At 34.1% G+C, this 13,417-nt stretch overlaps 1 protein-coding gene across 1 annotated transcript in view; it reads right to left on the bottom strand.

The window, feature by feature from the left end:
• Positions 1-1,943, bottom strand: part of LARP6B (RNA-binding protein) — a 41,349-nt gene extending 39,406 nt beyond the window's left edge. The window contains exon 1 of the mRNA XM_039032101.2: positions 968-1,943. Within this exon, the coding sequence (XP_038888029.1) occupies positions 968-1,498 (531 nt within the window). The 5' untranslated portion in view covers positions 1,499-1,943. The remainder of the gene's footprint in view (positions 1-967) is intronic.
• Positions 1,944-13,417: the final 11,474 nt, after the last annotated feature.

Below are 13,417 nucleotides of genomic sequence, written 5' to 3'. Positions count from 1 at the left end.
CCTAAGATCCATCAGAGAAGGCAAACTTCTTTTCACTGGAGATTTATGAGATAACATCTTATTCAAGTTTAGCAACCATTAATTTCTTTTTTTAAGCATCCTTTATCAATATTTTCAAAAATATGGAATTGAGTACCACACTTCCTTCCTATTGGAGGATCCCTGCTCGATTCTCTAGACTATATTTCCTTTTCTTTTCCGCCTTTGTTTATTGGCTAGGCTAACTCTTTTGCCTTTCCAAAGCTATTTGTTTCACTATGAGCATGGGAGAGACAGAGTTAATTGAAAAGGAGTCCATTTTCTAGCAACCACAATTTTTGTATGTTTGTCTTTGATAATGAAAGTTATGTTTCTTAGCAAAATAAATAAATAAATAAAAACGAAATGAAAACCCTGCTCCAAATTACATGTATACATGGGTTTGAAGCGTATCAATGTGTACATATCCAACAGCAACAATTTGGGCATGAAAGAGTGTCCATAGCTCCTAGCCTACTAAAATTGTTCAATACAGGAAATGTGCATGCTCCGTGCTCACAAGAACCAGCAAACGTTTTTAGTGTTTGCTTCAATATCGTGTGCAATATATAGTTGGCTTCCAATGTTGTTAATCAACATATTTAGCTATGCCTAGTTTACCATTTATCTACAGTCTCAAGCAAACATAAATTTTGCAGATATTGACAATATTAGTACAACAGGAAAAGCGAGTCCAAAACAGAATTCCCAGCAAGTTCTCTAAAACCTTTCAAGTAACCATGACTTCCAGCTAACTCAATGTGTGCCTATAGAGGCAACAGGATTCTCAGGCTCAAAACACAATAGCTCCATTAGTTAAGGTGCTTCACAAAATAATGAAATTCATCTTCATGCCAGAGTAAATATTGAATAAGCAAGCAGACAACAAAATCTTGGGATAGAGAGAAGAGCATAAACATAAAGGATCTAGTCAAAAGAAAAAGGCAACCTGATTCAAAAGCTTTTGAGAGACTTCCTCGGTGAGTTTACTCCTAGATGGAGCAGCATAATCGGACTCAACCAGAGGCTTCTGAGGTTGCTGCACAACCGCCGTGTCGGGGTCATGAAATCCGCCATTGTCGGCATAATACTGAGGATTATGAGGGTGATAAAGCACAGGAACGTGATGGGAATGATGGTGGTGACGATGATGAGGATGATAATGATGATTCTGAATAGAAACGACATGAGTGGGGACGGGGACGGGGGTCTGAATGGGAACATGGAAAGGAGATCCCGGGGGCGGAGGATAAACATGCATCATGGCCGGCGGAGGAGGAGGAGAAGGGATCAAAATACGAGGCGATTGCTTCGGAGGAGGAGGAGGAGGAGGGCCAGGGGCGGACTGCGGTGGTTGTAGATCGGAACGAGTCGAGGGACGGGTGGGAACGAACTCAGGAGCCTGAGCGTTGAGACGACTGAGAGAAGAGTTTCGAGAAAGGGATGGATCGGATTGGGAAGAGGAAGAATGTTGTGCCATCTGGTCGGAGGAAAGGGATGGCTATGGAGTTTGAGATCGACTCCGAGAGGAACAGAGAGTGTCCTCTGCCTCTGACAGAGAAGAAGAAGAAGAAGAAAGTAAAAATTAAAATATATAAAAAATAAATCTAAAAATTAAAAAATAATAATAATAATAATATATAGGGAATAAAGGAATAAGCCCAGTGAGGGCGAAGATGGCAACTAAGGTCTCCGAGGGAGAAGATTTCTCAATTCAAAAGGAATCACTTCACTACTATTTATACTACTTTTTCTTCCTATCCATGGCCTTTCTTTTTTTTTTTCCTTTCACAAAAATACTCTCAAATTAATGCTACGATCTTTTTTTTTTTTCGTTTTGTTTTTCTTTCCTTCCTGGGAAACTTTAAAATTGCAAATACCAAAGGGGAATTGCCATGGGCGGCAGGGAAAACACAAGTGTAAGTATCTAAATCTATCCATAATTTTCTAAATTTATAAATATAGCAAAAAATTTAAATATGATTTTTTTGTTTTTTGTTTTGTTATTTCAAATTTATCATCATTTATGTATTAATTATCTTATATAATTTATATTTGTCTGATCATTTATACAATTAATATACCATGACGTTTAATTATACTATACACTAAAGGGTAAAATTGAGCGAGGTCTTTCAACCTTTAACTCTATCATTTGCGATTTATCAGGTTTAAGTTTAGGATCTTCCTAGCCTCAACTACTGGTTCTACTCATGGCTCAAGATCCATGTTGTGATCCTCACAATTAAAGTACATTACCTCACGATTGGGCGACTCAGTAACCTATATGATACTAGTGGAATCCTCAAGCCTTCTAACTGAGTTGGCGATTTGAGTGAGCTTGTCACTTAAACGATGCATCTCAACTCTAATCTCCGCCTCGAACTGGAGATCTTCCTATTGTAAACGAAGACTTTGCTGTTGGAAATAAAGATAGACCTGCTTTATAGAGAAACTTTGGTTTGATAGTATATCAGTTTATATTTTGGTTATAGTTTGTTAGTTTGTTATAAATAAGTTAATTATTCTCTCTCTTACTATTGTGATCTCATTGTTATATAAATATGTGAGATTTATTCAATAATAAAATTAAGAGGAGTTTTATTTACTCTTAGATTCTTTATGGTATAGAGCTCTCCGATTAACTATTAAAACGATCCTTCTTGATCATGATTTTGCCCTATTGTTTTTCCTTCGTGATCCCTTGCGACTCATTCTCCAGTCAATCGTTGATTGTTCATCATCGATTCAAGATGCAGAATAAAGAATCTTCAAACACTTCAGTCTCACTTCTCACAAATATCTGCAATTTGGTAACTGTGTGGCTCGATTCAACAAATTATGTTCTATGGCGTTTTCAAATTTCTCCTCTTTTTAAAGCACACAAACTCTACAGATTTGTTGATGGATCGTACCCTACTCCTTCGAAAATTGTACGCAGTGAAGGCCAACTTCCTTCCCCCAATTATGAATATGATAAGTGGTTTGATCGCGATCAAGCCCTAATTACTCTTCTAAATGCAACACTATCGCAAAATGTGCATATGTGATTGGATGTCAAACTACCAAGGAAATCTGGGATTCTCTCTAGAAACCTTTCTCTTCATCATCAAGAACAAATATCGTAAACCTCAAGACCGAATTGCAATCAATAACAAAAAAATCAGGTGAGAACGTTGATTCCTATATTCATCTAATTAAAGAGATTGTAAAAAACTTGGTTGTTGTATCTGTGATTGTTGATTCATAGGATCTAAACATCTATACTACGAATGGACTTCCATTGTCTTTTAATCCTTTCAAGATTGCTATTTGAGCAAGGTTTCAGGCAGTTACTTTTGATGAACTACATGCCCTGCTAATTACCAAAGAACTTTAATGGAAAAGGAATCTTTGAAGAATCTAATGTTATTTTCTCTTGCAAATTAGTTGAGGGGGTCGATTATGAGGAGACTTTTTTACCTGTTGCCATGTTGAAGTCTATTTAGATCTTTCTATCCATTACCTCATATTATGACTATGAGATTTGGCAAATGGACGTCAAGACTCCCTTTCTGAATGACAATCTTGAGGAGACCATTTATATATAGCAACTTGAGGGATTCATAGCCCAAGGTCAAGAGCAAAAGGTTTATAAGCTTAATCGGTCCATTTATGGATTGAAGCAAGCTTCTCGATCTTGAAATATAAAATTTGATACTGTGATCAAATCTTACGGCTTTGATTAAAATATTGATGAGCTTTGTGTGTACAAGAGAATCATCAATAGTTTAGTAACTTTTCTAGTATTGTATGCAGACGATATCCTACTCGTTGGAAATGATATAGGTCTACTGACTGAAATTAAAAAATAGTCAGCGACTCAATTCCAAATGAAATATTTGGGAGAGGAGCAGTTTGTTCTGGGTATTCAGACCTTTAGAAATCAAAAGAACAAAACGCTAGTCATGTCTTAGGCATCGTACATTGATAAAATGTTTGCTAAGTTTTTTATGTAGAACTTCAAGAGAGGTTTAGTCCCTTTTAGGAATGGAGTTATTTTGTCTAAGGAACAATGTCCTAAGACACCTCAAGAAGTTTAGGAAATGAGATGGATCCCCTATGGATTAGTTGTTGGTAGCCTGGTGTATGTGATGTTATGTACTAGATCTGACATCTACTATGTCATAGGGATAGTCGGTAGATATCAGTCTAATCTAGGATTTGAGCACTGGACCATTGTTAAGAACATCCTCAAGTATCTACAGAGAACAAAGGACCACATGCTCGTATATGATTCTAAGGATTTGATTCTTACAGGATATACAGACTCTGATTTTCAGACTAATAAGGACTATAGGAAATCCACATCAGGATCAATGTTCACTTTTAACGGTTGCATTAAGTAGGGGTGCATTCGTGACTCCACTATGGAGGCTGGGTATATAACTTGTGAAGCTACTAAGGAAGTTGTATGGCTTAGGAAATTTCTGACTGAACTGGAAGTGATTCCAGACATGTTTAAGCCCATCACTCTTTATTGGGATAATAGTGGTGTTGTGGCTAATTCTCGAGAGCCTAAGAGTCATAAACGCATAAAACACGTAGAGCAGAAGTATCATCTCATCTGAGAGATTGCACATCAAGGGGACATGATCGTCACACAGATAGCTTCGAAGCACAATGTTGCCGATCCATTTACAAAAGCCCTCACGACTAAGGTGTTTGAGGGTCACCTGCAAAGTATGGGTCTATGGGACAGGCCACATTTAGTTCAAGGCAAGTGAGAGATTCTGTACTAGGCGCGTATTATGCCCTAGTTTATTTTTTTTATATATACTTTTATATTAACATGACTTCTATATTATACACCTCACTAGCTTTAGAACAAGTGGGAGATTGTTGGGGTTGATGCCCTAATCTCGTGGGTCCTGTAGTATGTAATTATAATGTACATACATGTTATTTATTAATGAAGTATGAGATGTTTTATTCGACATTTAGTAGCATTAACCTACAAACCAATAAACTAACATCCAAGGTTATCTTCTGTAGCTTAAACCTATATGTAAAGACATACAGTTGGATCATGTTTAAGTGATAACCTAAATGGTCTGTAGTAGATGGATAAGGCTAAGTACCTTATCCTGGTGACGCTACAAATACGACCTGTTTTGTAGGTGTTACAATTGTTATAAAGTGCTACAAATGATCCGATCCTGATCATTCATATGGAGACACGTGAGGGAGGATATTCTATCCAAAGGGATTTGTATAAGACCGGACCATGAAATTACTAGTCTCATTATATAACATCGTTCATAATAGAGACTTACGTTTCACTAGAATGACCATAGGTGACATGACCTGAATCCTAAGTAAGTTGTGAACTCCTGCTCGTGAAGGCGATCCTTTCATTTGTATGGGTGAGAGTGGCCAAATCGCCGACTCAATAAGCCTACGATTTTGGGGATTCATCGAATTGGAAAGCTGGGAACATAACTATACAAGATGAAATTCACTCCTAAACGTCTGAGTAAGTAGATAAATTACTCCCTTAAGGGTTGATTCTGGGGCTTGAATAATGTGGCGCCACACTCTCTCATAGATCAAAAGGGGTATGGTCATAGTTGAACTATGACTTATTGTTCATTAGAGGGATCAATGGTACTTAAGGAGTTAGATGTAGCTATAGAGGGAAAACAATAATTTTGGCCCAGTTATACTTATGAGCAATTTTGTGAAGGTCATCGCACTGTTAACTGGTTGTATCCAATGAACACAAAAACATATATGTAGTTAGTGGAGTGATCGTCAGTTAACGGATGTTGAATATTTTAATTAAAGGAGTTCAATTAATTATTCAAGAACCATTGAAGCTTCAATCTACAGGTCCATAAGATACTCTCTGTAGCTCAATTGGGATTGTTCATAATTAATTTTGGATTAATTTGAATTGTTCAAATTAATTGAGGGAATTAATTATATGTGATATAATTAATTTAACTTAATTATATGTGATATAATTAATCTAACTTAATTATATGTGATATAATTAATTTAACTTAATTATATATGATATAATTAATATAATATATTTGATACATTATAATATAACGTTTAATTGAGAGGAAATAAATATTTGAATATGATTCAAATATTAATTATATGGACGAGATTCACATAATTAAATTTATTATAAATGCGATTTATATTAAATACCATACACGTATGAGAGAAAAAAAACTATAGGTTATATTGTATTTGATATAATATAAACTATGGGTTATGTGTTATATTTTGATATCATATATATATATATATATATATATATATATATATATATCAAACTAAATTTATTAAGTTAATGTTAGGTCCATTTTTAAATATAGAAAAATAAAAGAAAATATTTACAAAAATAGCAAAATTTTAGAACTATCAATGATAGATACTGATAGAAGTCTATCAGTGTCTATCATTGATAATTTTAAAATTCTACTATATTTTGTAAATATTTTCAATAGTTTTACCATTTGAAATAATCTCCCTTAATTTTAAATTTCAAAATTAAAGGGAGGGAGTACTAGGGGTGGACAAAAAAACTGCTCAAACCGAACCGAATTGCAAAATTGAACCGATTTATAAGCAAAATCGAATTTTTCGGTTCAATGTGGTTCGTTGGACTGTTGAAATCGAATTTAAATGGTTCGGTTCGGTTCAAAGCTTAAAAACTGATTTCTAAACCGAACTGAATCGTTTATATATATATATATATATATATATATATATAATATTAATATTCATTTAATAATAAATCAATAACCTAATTTAAACTCACTTTACCTTCAACACTCGAGCGCCATCCACCCTCCTTACGGCTCATGCTATCGATTTCGCAATCGTCTTCCCCTTCGCCAATCAGATCTGTACCAACTAGGGTTTCTACCGCCATTCTTCTTCGTCGACTGTCACCGTTCTTCTTCGTTACCAGACCGCACCATTCGTCTTCGTTACCAGACCACCTTGCGAAATCAAATCTGTACCAGAGTTCTTATTTCGTTTGGTTTTTCTTCGTCAATGACTTGACCAGACCATCTGGTTATTCTTTGTTGACCAGGCCGTTCACTTCTTTTTTCGTAGAACCAGAGTTCACTTCTTCTTTCTGCCATCGTTCTTCTTCGTCGAACAGAGGTAAATAACTAAAATAAAATTATTGAAATGTAAATGATTTTATTTGTTGAAATTTTGAAATTTTAGGTAACTAAAATAAAATTTTAGATAAATAATTTGTTGTTGTTGTGTTTGAATTTTTAGTTTAAGTAAAATGTAAATGATTTTGTTTGATGGTAATAAGTTCTCTCTATTTTCCCCTTTATAGGTACCATCCGTATATCACAATGAGCTTGAGCAAGAGCAACGATTCCAACGATGATGTTGTTGTGATGCCATCACTACCACCACCACCACGAAAAAACGAAAGTGAGGAGACAGTTTCAAAGCATACAAGTGGACAAAAGAGGAAAAAATCATCTATGGTATGGGATCACTTTATTAAATGTTTTGAATATAGTGATGACGATCCGCATGCTAAATGTAACTATCGTGGTATGGTGTATGCATGTCATCCTATAAGGAATGGAAATTGAACTATGAGAATGCATATTGAACACTACTGTAAAAAAAATCCTTATCGGATTAACAAGTCTAAGTTGGCTTTTAAGAACAAGGAGGGATCTGGAGATAATTCACAATCACATTCATCCCTTAGTTACAAGATGTTTACTATTGAGAGTGCTCGTATACTACTTGATGAGATGATTATTATAGATGAGTTTCCATTTAAATTCGTGGAGAATCAAGGGTTTAGGAGGTTTGTGAATGAGATTTTGACGTTAGTAGAATCTAATTTTGTTCTTCCTTCTCAAAAAACAATTGTTAAGGATATTTTGGGAAATTATGATAGCACAAAAGAGATGTTGAAAGGCATTTTTGTGAAAGAAGGATATAGAGTGTCACTCACAACCGATACGTGGTCATCAATCCAAAATATGAACTATTTGGTTTTGATTGTACACTTTATTGATAAAGATTGGAAATTACATAAGAGAATTCTTAATTTCACCCAAATTGAGAATCATAGAGGGGAGACGATAGGAAAAGAGGTTGAGACATGTCTAAAAAAGTGGGGTATCGAAAAGGTTATGACATTGACAGTTGATAATGCTTCGTCAAATGATACTGCCATTACTTATTTGAAGAAATGTTTTAAGCATGGGTTGGTGTTAGATGGTGAGTTCTTCCATGTTAGATGTTGTGCACATATATTGAACTTAATTGTATGCGATGGCCTAAAAGATATTAATGATTCATTGGTTCGAATTCGAGATGTTGTGAAGTTTGTTAGATCTTCTTCTGCTAGACTTGTCACATTTAAGAAGTGTATCACAGAGGAGAACATAGATAGTAAAAGTATGTTGTGTCTTGATGTTCCAACTAGATGGAATTCTACCTATTTGATGCTTAAGGTCGCTGTAAAATTTGAAAAGACATTTGAGAGGTTAGAAGACTACGGCACAGTCTACATGAATGAGGAGAAAAAACCAACTACCAGGGATTGGGAAATTGCAAGAATATTTACCAAATACTTGTTAGTGTTCTATGAAGTAACTGTTAGGCTTTCAGGGTCTTTGTATATTACTTCCAATACAATCTTGCATGAGATTAGTATTGTTCAAAATTGCATAAAAAAATATCCAAGTACAACTAGTCCTAATGATGTGATTTTGCAAGAAATGACAATGAAAATGCAAGAAAAGTTTGATAAGTATCGGGGAAAGAGAGATAGAACAAATTTATTCTTGTATGTTGCCTTTGTTTTGGACCCTAGTTATAAGATGAAATTTCTTTTGAATTGCCTAAATCAATTATTTGATGTTGATGTGGCAAAAACCATAGGAAAGTAAGGTAGAGGGTGTTTTGAGAGCATTGTTCAATGAATACAATTTGTCACTATCAGTTTCTAATAAGGGTCAATCTTCATGTACCATTAAAAGTTCTCCATTTAGAACTCCAAGTGCAAGTGCTTCAAAGATTTTCTGTTTTGACTTTGAAGATTTGGATGAAGATGATTCGCAAAGTGTGGATTCAGAAGTTGATATTTACTTACTGGAGCCTCGTGTTAAACGTGAAGATAACTTTGATATCTTAGATTGGTGGAAGGGGAATTCTTCTAGATATAAGATTCTTAGCAAAATTGCACGAGATCTTTTAGCAGTTTCGGTATCCACAGTTACTTATGGGTCCGTATTCAACACTAGTGGGAGAGTAATTGATCCTTTTCGTACCTCATTATCTCCAACCACTGTTGAGGCACTTGTATGTGCACAAAATTGGTTACGTTCTGAACAAATTAGCACTGGTTTACGACAATACTTGGAGGAAATTGAAGATGAAGAGGAAGGTTCGCATATTCTAAACATATTTATATATATATATATATAATTAACATATTTATTCATATATTTATTATAGTAACTACTAACAAGTTTATGATTTGTTTCTTAGTTTTCATAACGGGATTGAATGGAGCAGCAAGAAACAAGGAGAAGGAGAATCATAATTGACAAGCGAACAAATTTGTTTGTATTGATTGGACTTTTGGAATTCAGCACTAGTGTTTTAGCTTGTTATTTGCTTTTATGTGACTTGTGTATTGTGAAACTTTGGAGAACTTTTTAGTTTTTAACTTTTTATTGTAGTCATTTGGATTGAAATGTTGTTATGAGTTATTGTGGATTGATTTAATATGTTTTTATGAGTTGTTGTGGATTGATATGTTTTTATGAGTTATTGTGGATTGATATATTTTTATGAGTTATTGTGAATGTGGATTGATATTTAAGAAATTTGTGCTATGTGTACTTTGGAGAACTTTTAGGTTTTAACTTTTTATTGTAGTCAATTGGACTGTGATAGAGATTTGTGTTATGTGACATGTTCTTATTGTGGATTACTAGATTGATATTTAAATTATGTTTAGAGTATATATAAAAAAAAATGGAACTTGGAAGGAAGAAGAAAAAAAAGGTTTTATAAAAAGGCAAAAAAAAAAAAGGGAAAAAAAAGCTCAAACTGATTCTTGAAATCGAACCGCACAAACGGTTCGGTTCGATTTCATGTATAAACAAAAGTGGTTCAGTTCGGTTTGGCCATCAAACCGAACCGAACCGATTCCACCCCTAGGGAGTACAACTCCCTAACTCCCCCCCCCTAATTTTCTCTCATCAGACGTGGGAGAGGGGGTAGTTTTGTTTTTTGGGTGATCATCTTTTTCATAGAAGATTTTAGTTTTTTCTCTCTCGAAAAACATACAGAAGACTCCCTACAACAAAAAATCTTCTCTCTCTCTCTCAAACTCTTTCTCTCTTTCAGAATCTCAGAGCACACACACTCTTAAGAAATTCTCATCCCAAAAGAAAATGCAGAGGTCTCACTTGTCGTGGTGGCTATTTTGGATCGCGATTGTTTGAGAAGGAATTTCGTGAAGAAATTGGTTTATTCAAGGGTATGTATTTCTTCCAACCCCGTCTTTTTTTTTATTATTTTTAAGATGCATGTTGTAAATTCTTCATTAATGCATACTTGTATGCTCTATAAAATTTTTGTTCTATGAAAATAAAAATTGGGTTGATCCCTGCTTCTGCTACGAAACTTCATAGTTCCTTTAGTAATGACATTTCTCTAATATCTTCCTGATGACGCACACAAACCATCAATTATTTTCTTGTTTTAAAGAGAGCCAAAGGAGATATTTATAAAGAAACAATCCCATCATTCGAACTACTTTATGTATTTTTGTCAGTCATTGTTCCAGAGGACATAAGTAATTAATGTTAAGAAGTGGTGAATCATTGACATTTTTGACATGGTTCAAAATGTTTTTCTATTGAACTTTGCTTTGAAGTGTCTTTCTTTCTCCTTTTACTATTGTGTAGGCTTTTATAGCAAGTAAAAATGAGAAATTGGAGAGATGGGCCTAAAGTTATGCTTTTTGATTTTGATTATGATTGTGATTATTAACATTATATATAATGAAAGTGTTAAATGATATATAATTAAATTTACTTTCACCCAAAAGTTTGACTTTTTGGGTCAATTGGTGATTTAACATTATATAGGAGTAGATTGGTTAAATATGTCATGTGTTCAACTCTTTGCAATATTATTTCCTCCCCAATAGTATTATTTCCACTTATTTAGAGTGACTCATTAATGCTTACAACAAAGTATCAGAGCATAAGGTTGGAAGATGTCATCTAACAACATGTTGCAACCTTAACTTTCCTGTTTTGAGGGAAAAACTATAGATGGTGGAGTCAACAGATGAAGGCTCTTTATGGATCTCGAGATCTCTGGGATATTGGAGATAGAGGATATTTGGAGCCTAAAAGTGATAAGGTCTTTCACTAACTCGATGAGTTGAGAGAGGCTAGAAAGAAAGATAAAAAGGCATTATTTTTTATCTACCAAGTTATAAATGAAAATATTTTTAGAAGGATATCAAGAGTCGAAGTTGATATTTACTTACTGGAGCCTCGTGTTAAACGTGAAGATAACTTTGATATCTTAGATTGGTGGAAGGGGAATTCTTCTAGATATAAGATTCTTAGCAAAATTGCACGAGATCTTTTAGCAGTTTCGGTATCCACAGTTACTTATGGGTCCGTATTCAACACTAGTGGGAGAGTAATTGATCCTTTTCGTACCTCATTATCTCCAACCACTGTTGAGGCACTTGTATGTGCACAAAATTGGTTATGTTCTGAACAAATTAGCACTGGTTTACGACAATACTTGGAGGAAATTGAAGATGAAGAGGAAGGTTCGCATATTCTAAACATATTTATATATATATATATATAATTAACATATTTATTCATATATTTATTATAGTAACTACTAACAAGTTTATGATTTGTTTCTTAGTTTTCATAACGGGATTGAATGGAGCAGCAAAAAACAAGGAGAAGGAGAATCATAATTGACAAGTGAACAAATTTGTTTGTATTGATTGGACTTTTGGAATTCAGCACTAGTGTTTTAGCTTGTTATTTGCTTTTATGTGACTTGTGTATTGTGAAACTTTGGAGAACTTTTTAGTTTTTAACTTTTTATTGTAGTCATTTGGATTGAAATGTTTTTATGAGTTATTGTGGATTGATTTGATATGCTTTTATGAGTTGTTGTGGATTGATATGTTTTTATGAGTTATTGTGGATTGATATATTTTTATGAGTTATTGTGAATGTGGATTGATATTTAAGAAATTTGTGCTATGTGTACTTTGGAGAACTTTTAGTTTTTAACTTTTTATTGTAGTCAATTGGACTGTGATAGAGATTTGTGTTATGTGACATGTTCTTATTGTGGATTACTAGATTGATATTTAAATTATGTTTAGAGTAGGAATAAAAAAAAGTGGATCTTGGAAAAGGAAGGAAGAAGAAAAAAAAGGTTTTATAAAAAGGCAAAAAAAAAAAAAAGTTTTAAAAAAGGCAAAAAAAAGCTCAAACCGATTCTTGAAATCGAACCGCACAAACGGTTCGGTTCGATTTCATGTATAAACAAAAGTGGTTCAGTTCGGTTTGGCCATCAAACCGAACCGAATCCACCCCTAGGGAGTATAACTCCCTAACTCCCCCCCACCCCCCCCCCCCCATAATTTTCTCTCATAAGTGTGGGAGTGGGGGTCAGTTTTGTTTTTTGGCGTGATCATCTTTTTCAATAGAAGATTTAGTTTTTTCTCTCTCGAAAAACATACAGAAGACTCCCTACAACATAACAATTCTTATTCTCTCGCTGCTTCAAACTCTTTCCCTCTTTCAGAATCTCAGAGGAGCCTCAACACACTCTTAAGTAATTCTATCCAAAAAGAAATGCGGGGTCTCTCTTGTCGTTTGGTGGCTATTTTGGATCGCGATTGTTTGAGAAGGATTCGTGAAGAAATTGGTTTCTTCAAGGGCACGTATTTATCCCAACTTTTTTTTTTTTTTTTAAGATGCATGTTGTGAATTCTTCATTAATGCATAATTGTATGTTCTGTAATTTCAATGTTCTGTAAAAATAAAAATTGGGTTTGATCCTGCTTTGACTACGATACTTCATAGTTCCTTTAGTAATGACATTTCTCTAATATCTTCCTGAGGACGCACACAACCCATCAATTTTTTTTCTTGTTTTATTGAGAAACAAGAGAGTTATTTATAAGAAACAATCCCATCATTTTCGAAAAAACTTTAAGTATATTTTTGTTAGTCCATTGTTCCAGAGGACTTTAAGTATATTAATGTTAAGAAGTGGTTGATCATTGACTTTTTGAAATGGTTCAATATGTTTTTCTATTGAACTTTGCTTTGAAGTG

The sequence above is a fragment of the Benincasa hispida genome, chromosome 5 (genome assembly GCF_027475165.1).
Source record: "Benincasa hispida cultivar pf3 chromosome 5, pf3_genome.v1.1, whole genome shotgun sequence".
NCBI lineage: Eukaryota > Viridiplantae > Streptophyta > Magnoliopsida > Cucurbitales > Cucurbitaceae > Benincasa > Benincasa hispida.
Note: the sequence above shows the minus strand (reverse complement) of the source record. Positions and strands in the feature narration are given on the sequence as shown.